A 20,936-nucleotide genomic window follows, 5' to 3' on the forward strand; every position below is an offset into this window, starting at 1 on the left:
AATGAGAGCATTTCAAGTCAGTTTACTACAGAGGCAAAATAATAAATGACCTTACACTCTTGACTTAACAACTTGCCAACATGGGACCGCATACGTGTGTTTCAATGTTACAAAGCATCCCAGTTTCCAGTCTAGTCAAATTCTCACTTGGCAACCAAACTTGGCATGTGAGCCTTCTGAGAACCCTTTTTGCCCATCAGAGTATGATTTGGATATTTTGTAGGCCTGCTAGCAGCACCAAGTACTGACATATTGTACTTACTATGGAAAAAAAACCCCAAAAACCCAGAACAAAACATATATCTCGGCCCCCGACAAAGTTTTATGAGTCTGACACAGATCTCCTGTATATCAACTTGACTCACAATAACTTTGTGAAGATCATTTTCAAGCTTCTAAAAATATTAAAAAAATTAATACAATTACAGTTCACTGAAAAATTAGCATGAAATACATTCTGAAAGCTAAAATCATTCACGGCAAAGTAATGTTCCATTTAATTACAAAGATTAATTCAGCCTTTATGTATGTGTCTGGTCTTTCCATTTTTCATTGAAAACAGATGGTTCAAGAGCCATCTGGTAAAATTGCTGCATAAATATCACTGCATCTATGTAGGTTTTACGTATAGAAAAACTAGGAAAATAGAGTGATGGACCTTGGTAAAACACAGAAAAGTTCCATCACAGGGCTAAAGCCCAGTCCTACAGATATCAGCAGGAAGTGACCCACTGACTTGAGTGGGAGATGGACTGGGCCCACCTTAATGATGTATTTTACCTCCTACGCAGGGATTTGCACATCATCAACTGCAATCAAAAGTGCAGTGGCAACTCAAACATGAACACTTGGCCTGAAATGATAATTTTTAAGAGTACTTGATCTGCAGTGAACTGGCTATGATCCATACTCCAGAATATAGCTAATCATCCAACTATTTATTTTTAAACTTTAGCTTTAACTTTCCTTTTATATTTGCATATCACAACAATACAAACTGTGTAGACTTTTCAACAATTTTCAGAGCTAGTGTTTCATTTAATAATTTTTCACATACCACCTCCTCACACTGCACCATAACCCTCCCCTCCATATTTCAATAATTGTTCTGAATGTTCTACATTGACCAGTTATGAAGATGGAAAATACAGCTATTGCTCCATTCTTGTAATAGCTTGAGCCCAGGGGTGAGGGGGGAAAAAAAAAAAGCAAAACCCCAAAAAATCAAGTGACTTTTATGAATAATCACACCCATGAAGTACACGCATCTTTCTGGGAGATTGCTTAGCTCACTAACATAGCAGCAATCTATCCAAGTTCTTCCCTAGCTAATTTTCTGCCAGATCAGTGAGCTGAATCACTCGCTACACGGAGAGACCCAGCAAGTGCTGGAACTAGCACAAGACAAGTACTGGGAACACATAACGTGGGAAAGTGGAGAAGGAACAGCAAAGGGATTATGTGTTACGTTAGTTTACCCCTTCCTCTGAATCATCTTTGAAAACCAAAGCCTCACTCAAAGAAAACTTCTTGACAAGAAAATATTACCTAGTACACTTATAAAGGGACCTTACCATACATTACCTTTCTAGGAAAAAGAGGGGAAAAGGGAAAAAAATTTCTAAGCAAACTGTTAGTTGAGATTATATATTCAGTCTTAATATCCACTAGCTATCAAGATAATATTATTATTACTAACCATAAAGTTGCAAGCACCTAAAGGTTTAGCAGGACTGCCATGCACAGAAGAGTCAGAAAAAGCAACAATGTACATTAGTGCCACTCTTTCCCGTCCTAAATCCCTTTTGCTTCTGGCTCTCTGGAAGACAGAGACTCAATCACTGGTTCAAGCACTGTGATGGTAATTTCACTGGAATTAATCTTTCAGTTTAAACTAATCCTGCGTTAATTTTTTTTTAGCAATAGAACTGAACTAAATCACAGAAAATCTGAAACAGTCTTACTTATATAAAAATACAAATTCACTGTGATGTTTTCACAAGCATAACTCCTTAGTTCAATGTAGCAGTATAAATAATAGATCTACTCATATTTTCTCCTACCAGCTTGGTTCCAAACTTGTTCTGCTGCCAGCAATGCTTTAATTTTGCTGAGAAAAAGAATTGCTTTGTCCATTTTGTTTTAATTCCATTTTCCATTTGTAATCTCTGTATGACAGTTATCATGATTCCATTATTTTATACATAGAATATTATATATGACAGACATAACTGTTGTCTTTCATGAGCAGAACCACAGCTCTGTAAATTAAACACATTTCTTCATGGCACACAACAAATATCTTCCTCTGTGATTGTACAATACATAAATGCACTTATACAGCAGACCAACACAACTGAGTACCTGGCAAAAGATGTATTTATCATCTAATCATCACTGTCCAAAAGATCCTCAGTCAGTTTTAAGGACCTCTGGGTTCTCAGTGGGATCATCCCTGTGGACCAGATGAAAGGATGGTGCGCACATATGCAAATCGACTCAGCCTGCGCTACGTCCAGCTATGGCATCATGTCACCAATGCCAGCAGTGACAGGTCCACTCCAGCATGGGGATTTCTGCACTGGATTCCCCTCTGTGCACCTGTGGATCACTTAGGGCATGACTACAACAGGGTGTGTGCAGACAGCTAGGAGCTCCTCCAGCTGCACTTCAAACAAGCCAGAAGCAAGTGTGGTCATCTGAAGGCACAGACCATCATTAGTATTATGCTCATGTATATATGCCCCATGGTATATGTTGCTAAGCTGCCTTTGACATGGCTCTAATAATTCATGCACCCGAGTTAAGCTTAGACACATCCTTAGCGCTTTAAAAGACTGTACCTCCTCCTACCTTTATTTTCAGGCAATGCTCTATGTTTTCCAATACAATTGTCTCTTAAAACAAAAAACAAAAGCAAAAAAAAAAACCCCAAACAACCAAACAAAAAAAAACCCCACAACTCAAAATTCTCTTTATCTGTCTTTTGCAATTATATTAGATATCCTTACACAACAAATTTTGTACCAGAATCCTAAGGATTTGCAATGACACAAAGAAAAATCCACCTTTGACCATCCTTTGGTATGTTAGTGAGCTGCAGAAATTATTATGTTGCATTTTTTGTAGAAACTCCTTCCTGAACTCATTTCACTGCTCACCGCCATAGCTCCTCATCAGTCGACCCGTACTCCCACTGTCATGCCACCTCTCGCTAGAAACACACCCACCTTCCTGCAACATCTTTTCTGCTGTTTTTGTTTTAGCTCTGGGAAAACAGCAGGTTTAACAAAAACCACCGCGCTGACAAAATAAAAGTCCCCAAGAACCCAAAAAGCCTGGTGTGCTGAAGAGATCTCTGGCACCGAACGCTGTAACACTCCATGAGAGGGGGCAGCCCCAGGGACCAGGAAAGGATAAGGAAGCTCCCTCCCCATCACAGCTGTAGGGGATATGAGTTACCATAGCATTTCTTTTAGCAGTTTTATGCAAAACTCTGAATAACCTGTTCCAGAGAGGGACAACTTCTGACCTTAGCCTCTGCTTGCATCAGTTTATATTCATTTAACATTTTCAAGGTTATCTTTGCTTAAGCAAAGGTTGCAGAGCAACTTTTTTTTTTTTTTATGAATAAAATGTGAGAAATTCTCTTTTCATTTCTAGCCACAAGCAAGCATCAGACCCAGTCTAGATACAGCTGAGACCAGACATGGCAGAGACTCGTTCTTACACTACTCTCAGACTGAAATAGGGACTGAGGACCTAAACACAAGCATTACTCAGCTCAGGACTTGCAGGTTTTCCCTCTGGGGAGAAATTCCTTTTGCTTGAACAGGGACCCTGACCAGCAGTGTACCAGTAGGCATGTCACTGTCTGTTGTCCATGCCTTATAATACATGGGGGGAAAGCAGATGCATACATAGACAAAAACGTAGGCTGCAAAATATAGAAAAATCATATGCAGGAAATGCTCTACTTTCTACTCAAGACCAAATTCTTCTCTATTCCAAATCTTTACATATTTTTATTTTTGAAATATATTATATATATGTATTTATTTTCACATTGATGGAACTCACCACTCACCCAGAAAACTGAGCACAAGACACCTCACAGCTCCCTCACGAAGGAGGGCAGCTGAGGAAGCCATTATTCTTAGGCACAGCATCCGGGCTTCTGAAAGGCCACTAAAGGAGCAAATTCCTGAGTCTGATGACCTCCTTATGGTAAAGCTCCTTTAAAAGTAAATGCCAGCAAAACCAGTACCTGAAGCCATTTAAACATTTCACAACTTTGCTTCAGACCTCCGTGACTAGTACAATATCTGAGCAAGTTGAAGTGCTGCTAAGGCTCGTGTTCCTGGAAAGCTCGGTGCCTGACGCTGAGGGTCCATGTCAGAGCCCCAGCCCACGGCGTTGCCTTGCTGCGCTTCCTACCCGCTTGCAGAGAGCAGGCAGCCTTCCTCTCAGTGGCTCAGGCAGGCATACAGAGGACATGGAGAACACGACAGCCAGGCAATGCACATTCATTGGAAATAAAGAGGGAATACCAAGTAGATACCCGAGCATGCCCTTGCAGACTCCTCCTCCATACAGAGGATGGGTCTCCCATACCTCAATATCTGTTACTGTTGAGCTGGGGGACTATAATGTCTTTGTAACTGTTCCTCTACAGAAGGTAGTTTTACTTGGTAAAACAAAGATAATGAAAGTTAAAGCTGAAACCGTCCAAGACTTCCAGGGGTGGTGGAGGACTTACTGCCCTTTGGAAGAATTAATCTGTCTTTTAGCATACCAACGCTTTCGTGTTGCATTTCTGCCACAAAAACTTCAGATTCACCCCAGTCCCTGAGTGTCTGCAGGTGTGTCCATCCATCTGTCTCCCTCCTTCTATTTCAAGCATGAGATTTGTCACAAGTGTTTTGATGTCACACACCCATTCTGGCCTTATGAAGTCGTGGCGGAGTCTGAAAAATGACAGCTGCGAGATCAGGGTTAAATACAATTTCCTCTCCCTTCACCTGTATTCCACTATCTGTTTGCACGGTGCTCGGGTTATTAATGGAACTGACATCCCTGCACAACTGAGTGAGCAGTAGCAGCAGCCAGATAACAAGGGAGAAGCTGACAGCAGTGATCCAACCCCAGAGATAAGAGATAAGCAAACATGCCATGGCTATTAGTTTCAACTCTAGCCAATGGAGACGAACATCTCCTGTGGTTACTGAACAAGAAAGCCCAGTCCTCCTGAGAAGGTTAAATTAAATTCAGGATACGAGAGAGATTATTCTTTGAGTTCAAAAATTAAAGTTTGTGATGAGAAACAAACATTTTACTTTAAAAAAAGTGTTGTTGATCTGATGGAAAGTGAAGACCTATATTTATTCAGAGGAAAGCGTGGAACACTTCTACACTAGAAGGAAAGTACCTTGCAGTCTCTGTATCTTCCAGGCGAAAAATGTTGCTCTAAACATTGGCATTTTTGAAACAGCTATCTCAGGGACGGTGTGGGAGTGGTAGCCTCAATGTCCTGACCAAATTCCAAATTAGGTAAGTAGAGCAAACTTTTCAAATCCCTTACATCATTTCTGAGCTGCACATCTGCTTCACTTCCTGCTTCCTATGGAGCTGTCCCCTTCTCTTCACACATCCACGCACATGGTAGGATAAAGACAAGTTACACCATGAAGATAAGCTCCTGGTGATACATTTAATGCCCAAGTGAACTGTAGGCATGTAGGAAAAGAGTTAAAATGTGAGACTGCCTCTTCTGAACTCCAACCCATGTTTCAACTTTATCAGGAGACTTGCTCATTGCTCCCTGCAATGCGACTGCTACAATACAGGCAGGACCTTAAATCTTTGTATCCAAGTATAGTCCAGACAGAGACTACCCTAATTTCAGAAAGTTCGCTTTCACAAAGGAAAAGTGTGGCTGAGGTTCAATTAGCACTAAGCAGAAGTATACTTTCCAGTTTAGAAATGACAAGGTTGTTTCAAGAAGATCTGAATAAAACTTTCTAGTAAAACCAGTAAATTTGGAAGTCAGCAGTCGCCCCCATTGGCTTTTGAACAGGAATGAAGTGCCTAAAAGCAATTAGAGCCTTTGGAAATTTCTCCCTCTTTTCCTAGTTCTTCTGAAGCGAGTCTGGCAGCTTCTGTTAGTGCTCTGAAGCAGTCTTCACTTCACTTTGTGAAGTTCTCTGAGATCCTTGAAACAAAGATATAAAGTCATTTTAAAAGAACCAGTAAAAGGTATCTTAGGATCTTCGGTTTTGAAACTCCACCCCCCTCTTTTATGCAGTGGTGTTCTGTCAGCCTTGTGCTGGCCTTCATTCCAGAAAAGGCCCACTTGAGATATGGGAGGTGTTGAGACTCCAGGCTAGTTCCTCTGTCATATGTTTCTATTATTTTACACAGGATGGGTCCACAGGCCCCGCATGACACAAAAGGCATTTTTTCTTTTTGCAGAGCACCCAGTGCCCACTCTCAAGATTGGATTGTTTTGTCATCTTTGTGCAAAATTATCATGGCATTAAGCAAGATTAATTTCAGCTCCTGAAGCTGTGGTGTCTGGCCTTTTTGTCTGGGTATGCCTCAGGTCTTAATGAAAAGTTATTTTCCAGAACTGTATCTAGTGCACGCCCTTGGCAGTCTGTTTGAACAAACACAGGAGGCTCCATACTCCCTGGATGTATTACTGTGCCAGGGTTATATGTAAGCAAGAGTGGGCACGAGAAAAGAACAGGCAATGATGATTCTCTGGTTTCCCCACTACAAGAACGTCGGGGGAGAAGGTGACATTTTCCAGACAAGCAAAAGGAGATGCTTTCTCACAGAGAGCACAGTGAGGCAGTGGAACTCATTGCCATGGGAAGCTGTGGATGATAAAAATTGTCATGGGTTCAAAAAGTCATTAGAGAAACTCACAGCAGAAAAATATGAGTAAATACAAAGACACTACTCCTGGCTCAGGAAGCAACTGAGGTGCAGATTGTCAGAGGCCAGGAGAGGATAGCGGGAATGTATCCCTTTATGCTTGCCCTGTCCTTATGTTCATCTCTAAACATCTGCTACTGTTTGGCCACTGTCCGAGCCAGACATTGGACCTCTGGTCTGAGCAGTATGGCTGTCGTGTTCGTAGTGAAATCACCCAAATGTGAAGAGAGACAGACCACAGAGAACTGGGAAAGATGGCAGGGGCTCAGCTAATTGACTGGAGGGCTGGATACAGCCAGTAAGTTCCAGCTGAGAAGCGAATGGCTTCAGTGGGACAACCCATGCACACCTACCTCATTTAAAGTATCTATACTTCGTGAAATACAAAGCTTGTACAGATGGCTCTTGATTTCCTGAGGGCTATTGGCCTAAATTACACTGCATTATCTAGGGAGGTTTGCTGTAGCTCTCTGAAACAGCAGAACAAACTCTGTAGGCTAAACAAAGGGACCTAACACTGTCTGAGAGAGACACCTAAAGCTAGGCACTGTCCTTGTATCTTCCTGTGGTCCTCTTCCCTCAGTCTTCAGACTCAGAGAGATGCAAAGAAAACAAATGTTGCTTATATGACTTCCTTAGAGAGAAATAAAGCCAAGCAGCAGGCAAGTTCCGTAGGCAAAAAATGATTGCACAGTGACCTTGGGATTTGTGCTCCATGACCTGAAGAGGTTAATAATGTTACAGAAAAATCTTATTAGAGGAAAAACATGCTTTTTTTGGCTTATCATCCATGCTTTAAAAATAGTATTGCAAAGCAAAAAAGTAACTTCCTACAATATAGGCTATTTTACAGGAGATTTGCGAACTTTCAGAAAACAGGCTTTTGTGTAAAAGTCTCTTTTTCAAGCCTCCAGTTAGACCCAAGCACAAAGGGCATTTCAGGAAGGAAAAAAGCGATTAATAAAATAATGGCTCCTGCCCAGGAAAAGGAATAATTTTACATCTCAGTGATGATCTTCCACTGAATTATCCTTTGAAGAGCAGCAGAAATAAATTACCATTTTAAAGATGAGAGCCCTGATCACACAAGTCACATCAATGGAGTTTCAGTTGCGGGTTCTCCCTTTTCCTTGTGGCCCGCCATTACAAAAAGCAGCTGTCAGTACCATTTGGCTGACATAGCCGGCTGCAATCTGCACCTTCATTATAAGGGAAACAAAAGGCTCTCCTCTCTCCCCGCCCTCCTCATCTGCCTTCCTTCTCAGAGGCTGCAAGGTGGCCCAGAGCTCACCAGGTGCCTGGGCAGACGACAAGGGATCTTTCTGCACAGCTTCTGTAACTCGCAGACCACCTACCTGAAGACTGTTGCCAGACACACCCTTGGAGCTGCACTCCTTTGAATAATTTCTCTGTTCTTTGAATGAGGGCAACATTTAATGACCCTTACAAAAGAGAGAGGCTAAAAGGGCAAAAAGAGGAACCTTTTGCCTTTTTTTTTTTTTAAATCAGAGATCTCCATTGAAAATTTGGGAGGTTAACAGGCATAGTTTAAGCAAATTTCAGATGATAGTCAAATACAGAGCAATAAAACAAGGCTTGCAGAGAGCAGAGGAGGAAGGACAGGGCAGAAAAAAAGAGCATCACAGCAGAGAGCCGAATGCTTCTCTCCAACCCGGAGCTCCTTTGGAAGCAGCATGAGCTCCATCCAGAGAGCCAGGTGAGAACTGCACGTGAAGACACACCGAGTCATCTCGCCCTGTTAAAAACTTTCTTTGCAAGATTGGCTTTCAGATGGTCTGGTTTAAATCCATGTTTAGATCACAGAAAGAGACGAATGGAGGGAGGATAGAAGGAAATTATTAGATGTTATCTCATTATATTGTTTTGTTACAGAGGGAAAGTCAAACCTTAACTCCAAGGTATACAAGGGCTAAAAGGGTGATTCTCAGAAATCAAGGCTGCAAGACAATTGTTCCCTGTGTCACATGACTAATTGATTTGATCCTTTTAGTATGGTTTGGGCTCATCAAATTAGTAGTGTCCCCTCTGAGTAACTTAAAACAACAGAACAGACACAAAGAGAGTCACAGAGAGAAACATTTCAGCGATTAGATGGAGCTGACAGGCTGCCTAAAGCAAAATTCAAGCATCGATTCTACCAGAGGGCCTTTTGTAAGTCCTTCAGAAGTCGATGGTCCCTCTGATTGCAAAGCATCAGGCTGACAGCAAGGCATACAAGTTTGGCCTCAGCCAAGTGCACAAGAAAGGTGGGCATCAGTCAGAAAACAGGCAGCAGAAAACATGCAAAACAGCGAGGAACTGAATCACGGAGAGGATTTGCAGTTAATTCTCTTTGAAGCCCACCACATCATTTGCATTACAGTGTTGTCATCGAAAGATAAAATCACCATAAGGAACAGAAGTCTAAGATGAGATGTTTTCTAGGAAGGCTCTCCATGCTCACAGTCCAGACATTGAGATCCCACATCGACCTTATTCTGCTTTCAGGAAATCAGTAAAAATTTTGTTAATGACCCAAATATGCCTGAAGTTGAAGAAAAGGCTAATGACAAATTAAATGGATCGTATGGAACAGGCCCAGTAAACAAAAACCACCAGGTTCCTACAGTTCCTTTCTTTCCAGAGCTTTCAAAGAATTCAAGAATGCAATGAGATTAAAAATACAGAGGAAAAGCAAAACATATGAATTACAGTCGTTTCCATGCAGCATATGGTTCTGCCATAGAACTTCAGGCAGGAGCTCTACTCTGCATTGCTATACAGGACAATGTGACAGCTACTGATGAAATCATAAAAGACCAAGACATTCTTTACCTAATAACTCCCTTTCCTTACCTATTTGATAATAAGAATAGAAAAGAACAGAATATAGAACATTTCAGTTGGAAGGGACATACAAGGATCATCTAGTCCAACTGCCTGACCACTTCAGGGCTGACCCAAAGTTAAAGCATGTTATTAAGGGCATCGTCCAAATGCCTCTTAAATACTGACAGGCTTGGGGTATCGACCACCTCTCTAGGAAGCCTGTTCCAGTGTTTGACCACCCTCTTGATAAAGAAATGCTTCCTAATGTCCAGTCTAAACCTCCCTCCGCACAGCTTTGAACCATTCCCATGCACCCTGTCACTGGGTACCAGGGAGAAGAGATCAGCACCTCCCTCTCCACTTCCCCTCCTCAGGAAGCTGTAAGAGAGCAGCGAGGTCACCCCTCAGCCTCCTTTTCTCCAAACTAGACAAACCCGGAGTCCTTAGCTGCTCCTCACAGGACATGCCTTCCAGTCCTTTCACCCGCTTTGTTGCCCTCCTCTGGACGCACTCAAGTACCTTAACATCCTTCTTAAATTGTGGGGCCCAGAACTGCACACAGTACTCAAGGTGAGGCTGCACCAACATTAAATACCGTGGGATAAACACCTCTTTTGACCGGCTGGTTATACCGTGTTTGATGCACCCCAGGATGCAGTTTGCCCTCTTGGCTGCCAGGGCACGCTGCTGACTCATATTGAGCCTGCTGTTGATCAGCACCCCCAGATCCCTTTCTGCAGGGCTGCTCTCCAGCCACTTCTCTCCCCATTTATACTTGTGCCCAGCGTTACTCCGTCCTAGGTGCAGAACCTGGTATTTGGACTTGTTAAATTTCAACCCATTAATCATTGCCCAATGGTCCAACCTATCCAGATCCCTCTGCAAGATCTCGTCTCTTCAGAGAGTCAACAGCACCTCCCAGTTTAGTATTGTCAGCAAACTTGCTAATGCTGTATTCAACTCCTGCATACAGATCATTGATAGAAATATTGAACAGAACTGGCCCTAGGATTGAACCCTGAGGAACACCGCTGGTGACCAGTCACCAGCCAGATGTAGCCCCATTCACGACAACCCTTTGAGCCTTGCTGTTCAGCCAGTTCTTCACTCAGCACACTGTGTACCTGCTCATCTCACAGTTGGGCGACTTGTCCAGAAGGATGCTGTGAGGGACAGTATCAAAAGTCTTACTAAAATCCAGAAAAACTACATCCACCATCTTCCCTTCATCTACTAGGCAGGTGACCTTATCGTAGAAGGATATCAGATTAATAATAAAGCAGGTGCCATCTTTTGTTCTGGAAATAGAAAGAAGCAGAAGATGCTCACAGAGGACTGAAATTTATTTCCAAGTAGAATATCCTTCCCTAATAAAAAACTTCCATGGAGGTGTTAGTAACCACAGAGAACTAGAGCAGTTGTTTTATGTGTTATTGGGCTCAGCCCAGCAATAACTGGTTAAAATACTACAGCTTGCCTATACAGAAGATCAAAGCAGAGAGTCCTTTCTGGCCTTCATCTGAAAGATGGTACCTTCAGCATCCCACTGCACTCTGTGATAACGCTAGTCTCTATTTTGATAGTGGTCCAAAACAAGAGTAAACCTGAGAAGACCCCCAGGACAATACAACTTGCTCTTCAATTCGAGAACAAACTAAGCTCCTTCCTAAATTGTGAAATCCACGGCACTTGCACTATCCTCACAAATGCAGGTGACACTTAATGACAAAGAAATATCACTTTTACAGATCTATATAATAAAGTAATACTGTTTTTTTTTAAACAACCAAACAATCCTCACTCCAAAATTCCTGTTGTTTGTGCTGCTTTATTAAAGTGTAAGTATTAAAAAAAGTGATAGCATAAAATGCTGGGCTCATGAGATTTAATTGGAACAGAGTAACAAATTTTGAAGGTTCTGTTTTATTATAATTCACTGTGGAAATCTAAGAGTTATCTGACCATAAATGTAATGAATCTATTTCTTGAATTAAAAACATGCCCATCCAAATGTCCCAGGACAAATCCAGTATCTATCATTAGCAATAAATAGTGTTTAATAAACACACACAAACTCCATGTCTGGAAATCTACCAAATTGTCTCTCTAGACTCTTTCATCCTAGCCAAGTAGCCGTTTCTGTGAATCTGAACTTAAACTTACAGTCATAAGTCCTACCGCATAATTGTTGCTGCAATTTCTAAGTCATTACATAACACTTGTGTCTTACAAACTTGACCTTGTTCCTACGTCAGTAAACTATAAAATTGTTGTTCAAGTCAGTGAGAATGGATTTAAACCATTTGCTATGCACAGTACTATGGCTTGTAGTATGATTTTTATTGTACTGCTTGAATTTAGTTTGTCATGCGTTGTTCGGCCCAGACTCACCCCATTAACTTCAGAAACTTAAATGGGATGCCTAAACTGGGAACAAAGTGCCATAAGCTTCCTAAATGTGTCAACAGAGGGAAACAGGCATCTCTACCTACAGAAGATCTAACCTACCTTCTGAACAAAACTCCCCCTAAATTGGGAAGGGGAGAGCTTTTTAGGGAGTTTATTAGTTTGCTCAATGTTTGTATTGCTTCTCTGCTGAAAGGCAGGTAGCAAATTTTGAACAAAATGTTTAAGCAGATTGTTTGCTAGAAAAATCAACATCAGACTTGCATATGCTTGTAAAGGTATATAGAAATATCTCTATAGGTATTTCTAGTAAAAAACCAAGCATAACAGCCAGTAAGAAGTGATAACTGCAGTCCATTTACCATCAGGTTAGCGGGAAATAAATGGCAGCTTACTATTGTTCTCTTGCTATAGGGTTTATTGGTGCATTTATGCAGCTCTATTTCATTTGCACATCTGTGAAGAGCACTGCTGTATAAAATGTAAATGGGCTGTATATGGAATTTAAAACTTTCCAACGATAAAACGTCTCAACAGCCTTTTCATCAGAATTACCAAAAAAACTTTTAAGTCCGTGTTTGTTTTTAAATCAGAACACCGCTATTTTTATTCAAGCACAGCAAGCAGGAACAGTTCAGCTGCACTTGCATGTCAGTTTATTCAAAGAGGGTATTCACTAATTCACTGATATCCCATTGCCTCAACGAATAAGGAGACTGTCCTACACGTTGCCCTCCAGTCTTCTTTGTTTGTGCCTCTTCCAACTGTTGCTTTGGGGGCAGAGCTCTGCATTTGGACAACCTCCCTTTCTATGTATCACGTGATGTAAACGTGGGAATAGAGTGAAAAGGAAGCTTTGAGTACCTCCTCCTGCCTTCACCTTTATCTCCTGCATTTTATTGTCACTCCATCTGAAAGTAATCAGGATCGTTAATGCCATCCTTAATCATAACACTTCATAACTGGTATTATTCTATCGGGAGATGGGTGTTCAGCTGGGATGGTCATTGCACTCCTGGAACATGGCTTTCAAGGTAGGCTTCCCACCATGACATTGGAGAAGGTACGAGACCTGGATTATTCTCATATCCCCTTCTAGGCTGGATCCTCCACCTTCACACCAAACACCCTCAGCTGTCCCAGATGTTTTAGACACCATTTTCTGTTTGTAGGTTGGTGTGCCCCTAACATTCCAATCAAGATGAAGACCTTGTCATGAAAAGCCACTGTACGGACAAATCTGAAGTGAGTTTACAGTCTACATCAGCCAGAGTCAGACGGGAAAAGATGGAGGCAAAGGAGGAAGAATAAGGTAACAAAAATAACTTCAGCAGAGAAGCAGGAGCTCAGATGGCTCAGCTTCTAGCAAAACAAATGTGGCACATGTCCCTTCACAAACAAAACGATGGGTAAGTAACTGGAACTGCAAGTACAGTCCATGACATTCTGTTCTCACTCAAGTCAAATCTTCACTGTAACAGGATTTTACCCATTCAACATTTATATTTGGTACCTTCTCATAAGCTTTTCTTTTTGTTTCAGAGTCCATCCAGTCATTTTCCTTTTCCAACATGTCGATAAAAGCCCAGCGAATTCCTTCAGTCAACTCCTCCATCTGCAAAACATTTAGCAAACCCCTCCCCAGTAAAATATGTCATGGCAGAATCATTATAAGAAAAGGTTTGGTGCATGCAGGAGCGATGGATTTGGTTAGACCATGAGTGATTCCAAATCAGACAGTATCTGCTGTTCTTTCTTGAAGGCTGATTTCTTCTTTCTCCAGTCCTCAGACACCTCTTCTGAAAATAAATTTATTTCCATTTTCTTTTCCTTCAGGTGCACCACACAACCTGTTCATTGCTGATCCTTTCATGTCACAATTGTGAGAATGTCTGTCTTGAAATTATAAAAAATACTGGGAGATTTGCAGTGATTTGGGGAGATTTCTGACACTTTGGTTCTAGATCACTAGTCCATGTAGAAGAAGCAGCAGCCAGCTGCAAGGCATTTGCACAAAGTCTTTTCTGCAGAGACAGCATCTGTAGCCTTGTTTGGTTTATGTCAGACTGAGACACGCCTTATTAATACTGCCAAAGGACTGAATTTGGGCTGACAGTATCATGATCCAAATACAAAGCAATATCCAAATATTTAGCCTGTATTTAGCTGTATTTGTAAAGTACTCCTACCCTTTACTTACTGCAGGGATAAAGGCCATAGCTCACAACACTGAGCAGCCTTAACTGCTTCTGTGGTCTTGAACCACCAGTGACAGCTTGCATCTGTGCAAAGCTAGGAAAACCCACAACCATTTTAGCTTGGCTGCTTCTTCAGACATCTATACAAAGCCACGAGCATACCACAAGCAAGTAAAAAAAAATAATAATAGGACTGTTTAGTGAGTATGCACACTAAGAAAACACTGAAATGACAGAAAACAAGACATTTAATGGCTAAGAGATGCATTATATCAGTCTAAAGAGCAGAAACATCCTCATGCCTATGCATCCGCCTGGCAGCACAGACCAGAAAGGTGTATGCAATCAGCTGCTTCTATTTATATCAATAGATGAACCTCATGACAGATAGCCACTGAGAATACTGTGAGAGTGAAGCAATTCAGGGAATCCAGCTGTTGCTTGAGTCCTTTAGCACAGACCAAACCGGAGTTGAGATTGCACAAGACATGACAGATAATCGTTACATGAAGACTTATTGGATCTTTGTGTTATCAGTTATGTTGCATTTAAAAATAATGAAAATGTCAAGTACCAGAGATTTATATAATTTTATTCTATAGATCTAGTAGCTCTGAAATGTCATTAAAAAGTGGGGACTACAACCTGGAAAGTAACATTACCTTTAGCTAAATTGTTATTTATGTATCAGATGTGTATTTTAATCTGGAACTCTTCTTTATTTGTGGTGGAGTCAGACAAAACATAACAAAGCTCCTTTGATTATTCATTTTTTCCTACCCTTTTCAAAAAACATTTTCTTATTTTTAGAGACAATATGGGACAACTGGAACAGGTCTAGCATTAAATATGACTAAACAGTCAACATTCACAGTAAACTGCATCCCAGGGAATAGGTAACTTAAAGATATTGATGACAGAGCACTGACTCAATTAACTTAGTGCACTAATGAGGTGAACTCCCTGTATTTGGAGGTTACAGGTTCAAACTCAAGCTCTGCAGCTGGGCCCTGGTGTATACTTAGGCTTTATGCACCAGCTGTAGCTGCAGGGGGCAGGGGTAGAAACCTATTCCTGCTATCAAAGTTATTACTGAAACTGCTCAGGCATAGCTGTAAGAAACACTGCAGGCACTCTGAGTTAGAAACAGTGCTATATTTAGACACAAATAATGTCTTCCTTGATAAAAAGAGAGAAGTATCTAAGGTATGAAACATCAGTGACAAAACATGGGGGAAAAAATAATCCATATTATCCATAACTCAGGATTTGCTTATCATAGACAGATATATGCCATGAGACAGGAAAAAAAAAATCTGTACAAGAGTGCTTTTCTCAAGTGCTTTCTTACTGCTTAAGAAAGAGAAATAGGACTGAAAACCAGTGAAATGAAAGTGATAACACCACAAATGATTAACTTGAAAAGCACACTTCTAAATGGATTGCAACAAATTTCACCTGCATCTAATTTTAATCTCCATGGGCAGTTCACTGTAAGTCTGAATCTTGTGATGTACACTATAAATTTTATATGCATTTCTTACTATGGATGCTACTGTGAATTCAGATATTTTTCAAAGATTTGGTCTGAAAGGAATTTGCATGCCAAGAAATATTTTAATTAGGTCACATTTCAACAGAAAACCATTCTCTACTCTATCAGCTTCTCATAATTTTCCCTCACGTATACAAACATGAAAAAATGTTCATCCCCTCCATAAAGTGTACATTTCTTATAGTCTTTCTCTTCCCTCTTATCCTGCACAGAGGTCATACTGTTTAATATCCCAGAAATATTTTTGCCACTGAACTGCCAAACAGCACATTACAAACACGATCAAGAGTCAGGGAACTGAAAAGCAGGATCTCAGAGAGGAAACTCCAGCTGAAGGCAAGTAGCAAAAGAAATGCAGAACCTGAGAGGGAAACACACGTCAAAGATTTGGACCAGCCAAATCAGAGCATTGGTCCGTCTAAAATGGAGTCCTTCCCTGAGAAAACAGTCAAACTAGATAAAGTCAAACAGACAGTCTCAGGCTACTGAGCCAGGTCTGTGCAGGACTATCACAGAGCTGTTGCTCCCAGCGCAGGATGCTATTTCACATTTCCTAAACGGTTGTGCCTCTCCTGTACCAAGAGCTAAGTTCAATGACTAAATTAGTTAATTTTAAACTGATTACTGTTGGAAAATCAATGGCTGGAAAAGCAGATATCGGAAAACCCTGTGAGAAAAATATGAAATGAAAATAAGCCATAAATTATTGTGAAGGGTAATTAATCATTTGAATATGTTATTACGGGAAGTGATAACATAGCTATGTTTGAAGTTTTAAAATGAGGGTGAACATCCAGCTAAAAGCTATTCTCTGGACTCAGCAGCATGGAAGAATACTTTCCTTCACTGTTGAGCAAAAAAAAAAATCCAAATCACAAATATAAACTTGCAGTATATGGCTCTAAACATCCCTTAATTTGGGCCAGACATCAGTTACACTTTTCTTGCTTGGACTACAGGTGTAGCACAGTCAGCTTTAAAAGGGCAGCCCTGAAGCAGAGAAATCTTGACTAGTCTTTAACTAGTCAGTAAAAACCTTACTATAAAAAGTTACACTTGCTATACTAAACCATTTCTCATCAATACCTCCCCGCTGCTCCTGCACAGCCTGGCTGTCACTATTTACGCAAATTAATGCTGCTCAGCCTGTTTTTGATCTGGCTACGTATTTGTCTGAAGGGCCATATATCGAAAGAATGGGCAGTGCCCAGATGGATAGAAAGGTGACATTTCTTTAGATTTGTTCTGGTTTATCCTTGTCGTCTTTTTTTTAAATTCAATTAAAGCATTAAAAATCTTGTCTCTATTTAAACTTCAGTCTAACGTCAGAGACAATTTGTGAGGAAGAAGCCACTAATTAAAAGTTTCTAGACAGAGATCTCAAAGGACTCACCATCTCTTTCTTGTCTTCTTGAAAATGAGCGTTCACAAACATCTTGCCCACAGCGTAAGGGAGTGCATTTTCAACGAGGTCAACACATTTGTCCCACTGGGGCAGCAAAGTTGTGGTTCCATGGATCACCTGTTGGCAGGTGCATGTAGTAGGTCATAAGATCATACTGTTTAAGAAGAACAAGTCTGCATCCACCTACAGTATAGTCTAAAGCATCTTTGTCAAAGAGCTACCAAAAGGAAACGATAACAATACTTTACAGTTATTTGCATTTTCATCAAGTGTTATGACAAATCTTTTGAACCCCACAAAATAGCTATAAGATTTTAAACTTAGAAACAGTACAATGGCAATGACTTAGAGAGGCTAGGCTTAGAGGGTTAGTTATGGGAAGACATTCCCAAGTGCCAACTTTAGGCTAACCTTGGTAGTCTTTCTGTGTTAAGTGGAGAGACACTTTCCTCTAGAAAATCCCTGCTCTGAGATATCTCCTGAAAAAGTTTCTCTCCCTCCACTGACTAGGGGAAAAGCCTAGGGAGGTCATCCTCATTAAAATGGAGGTCTGTCCTTATGAAACACCTCCTACAGAGCCCTCCACTGCCATGAACTTATCTGTGCTAACTAATGATGTCTAACATTGGTAGGCATGTGTCCACACCTTTTTGCCATTTACCCGTCTAGCTACTCTTACCACAGCCTGTGTAAAATAAGTAGTTGCTTTCAGTCCCTCTCCCTGAGCATTTTCAGGAGAAAACAGGTTTGAATCATGAAGAACACTGAATACATGTTTGTCCCCCAAAAATCTCGCTCCATGTTGTGGTAGAAAGATGTTGGTAGAACAGCTTGTGTATTTTACTAAAGGAATGGTGGTTAAATACACACTTCCAGGCTCTGATGATGTCCCTTGTACCACCATACATGAGTTTCAAAAGAGAAATAGTCAAGAAAGGTCAACACACCAATGAACAAGGCAAAATAGAGCTCAAGCACATGGCTGCCTTGCTTTCTGTTTCTCACAGGAAGAATGTTGTTACCGTGGCCGCTTACCCAGTTAACATTACTTTTTCTCATCAAGGTAGAAGTTCATTTTTTAAAAAAGTACACACAACAAAATATGAGATGGGTCCATGCAAGCAATAGCAGTGCTGATTTAAGAAACTTTTGTTGTTTTCAAGGTTCAAAGAGTTCCCTTTCCACTTAAGGAACTTCTTAAGCTTTTCCACAGAGAACAAGTAAAATCCCAGTCCAGTAGTTAACACCTGTCAGCTGTGTAAAAGCAGAGTATAGTCAACACCAGACCAGGTCCGGCGGGATAGGATTTTGGCCTCTCACAGATTATACAAGCCTCTTCAGCACTAATTTAGCAGTTTCTGAGCCTCTCCTTTTTCCCAGTCTTCTCTTCCTTTGAGCCCAAGATTAAATTTCTAGCAAAACTGGAGGGTTTGGATTTGTTGTTTTCCGATAAGAAAAGATTTAATTGGAAAATTCCAGAGTAGCTTAACCCTCAGCTATTGAAGGTCAGATATTTTGGTAGCTCAAAGATTGATTTTCTCCATCATATTGTCTGTAATTAAGTTTAATCAATGACTCACACTTAAATACACCAGTGAATTGCATTTTCAAACACTTTTTATTAATACTGTATGTTCGCTAATAGATTTTCAATGACAGAGAGAACACTGCTTCTATAAGAAAACCACATTAAGCCAAGCAATACATAATAAGGTAATAGTTTCCTAAACAGACCCAAATTTGAAAATAAACTCCTTTTCCAAATTCTTTAACCCTCATATATAACACAGCACTCAAAAAAAAAAAGAAGAGGAAAAAAAGAGAGAAGAAAATTTCTCTCCAGGGTCCAAGCAAAACCACAATGGAGCTTTTTCCTGACGCAGAGGAAGAAAGGGAGTCATGGCATTAGTCATCAGAGCTTGAAATTCCTTCCAAAAGCTCTGACTACGCATCAGCCACAAAGGAGTCAGGAGACAGAGCTGGCTTTTAGACTGTGACATATTGTTATTACAACATAATAATTATCATTATTTTGAGGGAGGCTTGACTGTAAGGAGGACAGAAAGGCAGCACAGGCTGTGAGACCAATAAAAATAGAGCTGAGAGGAATAGAGTATATCTCACAGCTGGTTTATTGATATTTATGTTACAACAGCCAACTAGAACTCCCTCAAAATGGTCCTCCTAATATTAATGTAGCCACTCTAAAACACGGTACTCCAGGTAGTAACAGTGACTATAAATAGCAGGTTTCAAGCCCTCCCAGTCAATTCAGAGCTCCACAACACAATTAACTGATCTCTTCCCCAGGTGCCACTGCACATTTTTTAGGACTCAAAGCACCACCTCAGAGGAGCTGCTGATAGTTGCTGATGTGGTAATCAAAGCACTTTCGCTAGAGTCAGCAGGTTTGTCCTATTTCTCAACCTGAAGGTTTTTTTGAAGTTTCATCATGTCTTTTTCCCTTTCTTTGCAAAGAGTTTAAGTGTCTTGATGCCAAGATTTCTACATGTAAGATGTAAAAGCCACCAATAGAAAATGAGAACCTGATGAAAAAAATACTATGCTTATGACGGGTGAGGCTGACTGAATTAATGAATGAATGAATAAAAGATATCCTTTGCTTTAAGGGTCACTGATTCATCTCATGATCATGTCATGAAAATATTCAAAGTTTTCTTATCTGGCAAGAGGTTGGTGGGTCTTTTTTATGATCCCAAAGGACCTGTGTGCCTTTAGTCCTCCAGCCTCTAACTGGACAAACCTGTTCAACAAGGCCTTTGGCTTTGACTCCATTTCTCATGTCCTTTCTGCTGACCTGCGAAGTCTCCCCTGTGCTGTTTACTGCACTTAGCTTTAGCTATTAACTATTAGCTATTGCTGTTTATTGCACTTAACTAACTCTCCGTCTTCAGGTCCCAGGGGCAGATAATGGGAATGAGCTGCTGACTCACTGCCCTTACTGTGCTGTTCTTAAGTTTTCACAACCACTTCCATGAAACCCTTGATGACATTGTTAATAAGCATTGAATCAACTTGAATTAGATTTCTCCCTAAGCTTCCAGAGAAAGTATCCAGAGAAGTGACAGCAGCTAGTTACCATATCAAAACGCACAGTATCCAAAGCTTAAGTTCCCTTCCAGGAATTTTTCTGGCCGTAATGTAACTCAGTATAACTCAGTGTTATGCTGCAGGCTGGCTGATGGCCAGCATCAATCTATTTTACCTGGCTAGCAAGGAATGTCCCAGGAGGGGACACACTTACAAACTTGTCGCTGTGGTTCTGACAGCCAGTTTCTCACATTTTGCATGAAGCAAATGGCATCTTTAACCAGACTGATTTTAATGATTTCAGAAGTATAAGAGACTGCCTTTCCTGTGTAGTTTCCATCAAGCTATTGGAGTTTATTTTTAGGTATGTGATCAACTCAGAACTATTCCAGCACTACTCAAGGAAGGACATTATGGGTGCTTCAATTAGCCGCCTGCATGCCTCACCAGGGAGGACAGAGCACCCAAACTTCCTGTACCACGTCACTGGCAGCATCATGCCAGCCTCCCGTTGTCATGATGTCATCAAGCAGCTAAACTTCATAATGACAAA

At 40.8% G+C, this 20,936-nt stretch overlaps 1 protein-coding gene across 1 annotated transcript in view; it reads right to left on the reverse strand.

The window, feature by feature from the left end:
- PHEX (phosphate regulating endopeptidase X-linked) overlaps positions 1–20,936 on the reverse strand; it is a 109,713-nt gene that overhangs the window by 41,403 nt on the left and 47,374 nt on the right. The window contains exons 11-12 of the mRNA XM_076328889.1: positions 17,321–17,449; positions 13,688–13,789 (exon numbers count right to left, since the gene is read on the reverse strand). Coding sequence (XP_076185004.1) covers positions 13,688–13,789; positions 17,321–17,449 — 231 coding nt within the window. The remainder of the gene's footprint in view (positions 1–13,687; positions 13,790–17,320; positions 17,450–20,936) is intronic.

Source organism: Aptenodytes patagonicus, chromosome 1 (assembly GCF_965638725.1).
Source record: "Aptenodytes patagonicus chromosome 1, bAptPat1.pri.cur, whole genome shotgun sequence".
NCBI lineage: Eukaryota > Metazoa > Chordata > Aves > Sphenisciformes > Spheniscidae > Aptenodytes > Aptenodytes patagonicus.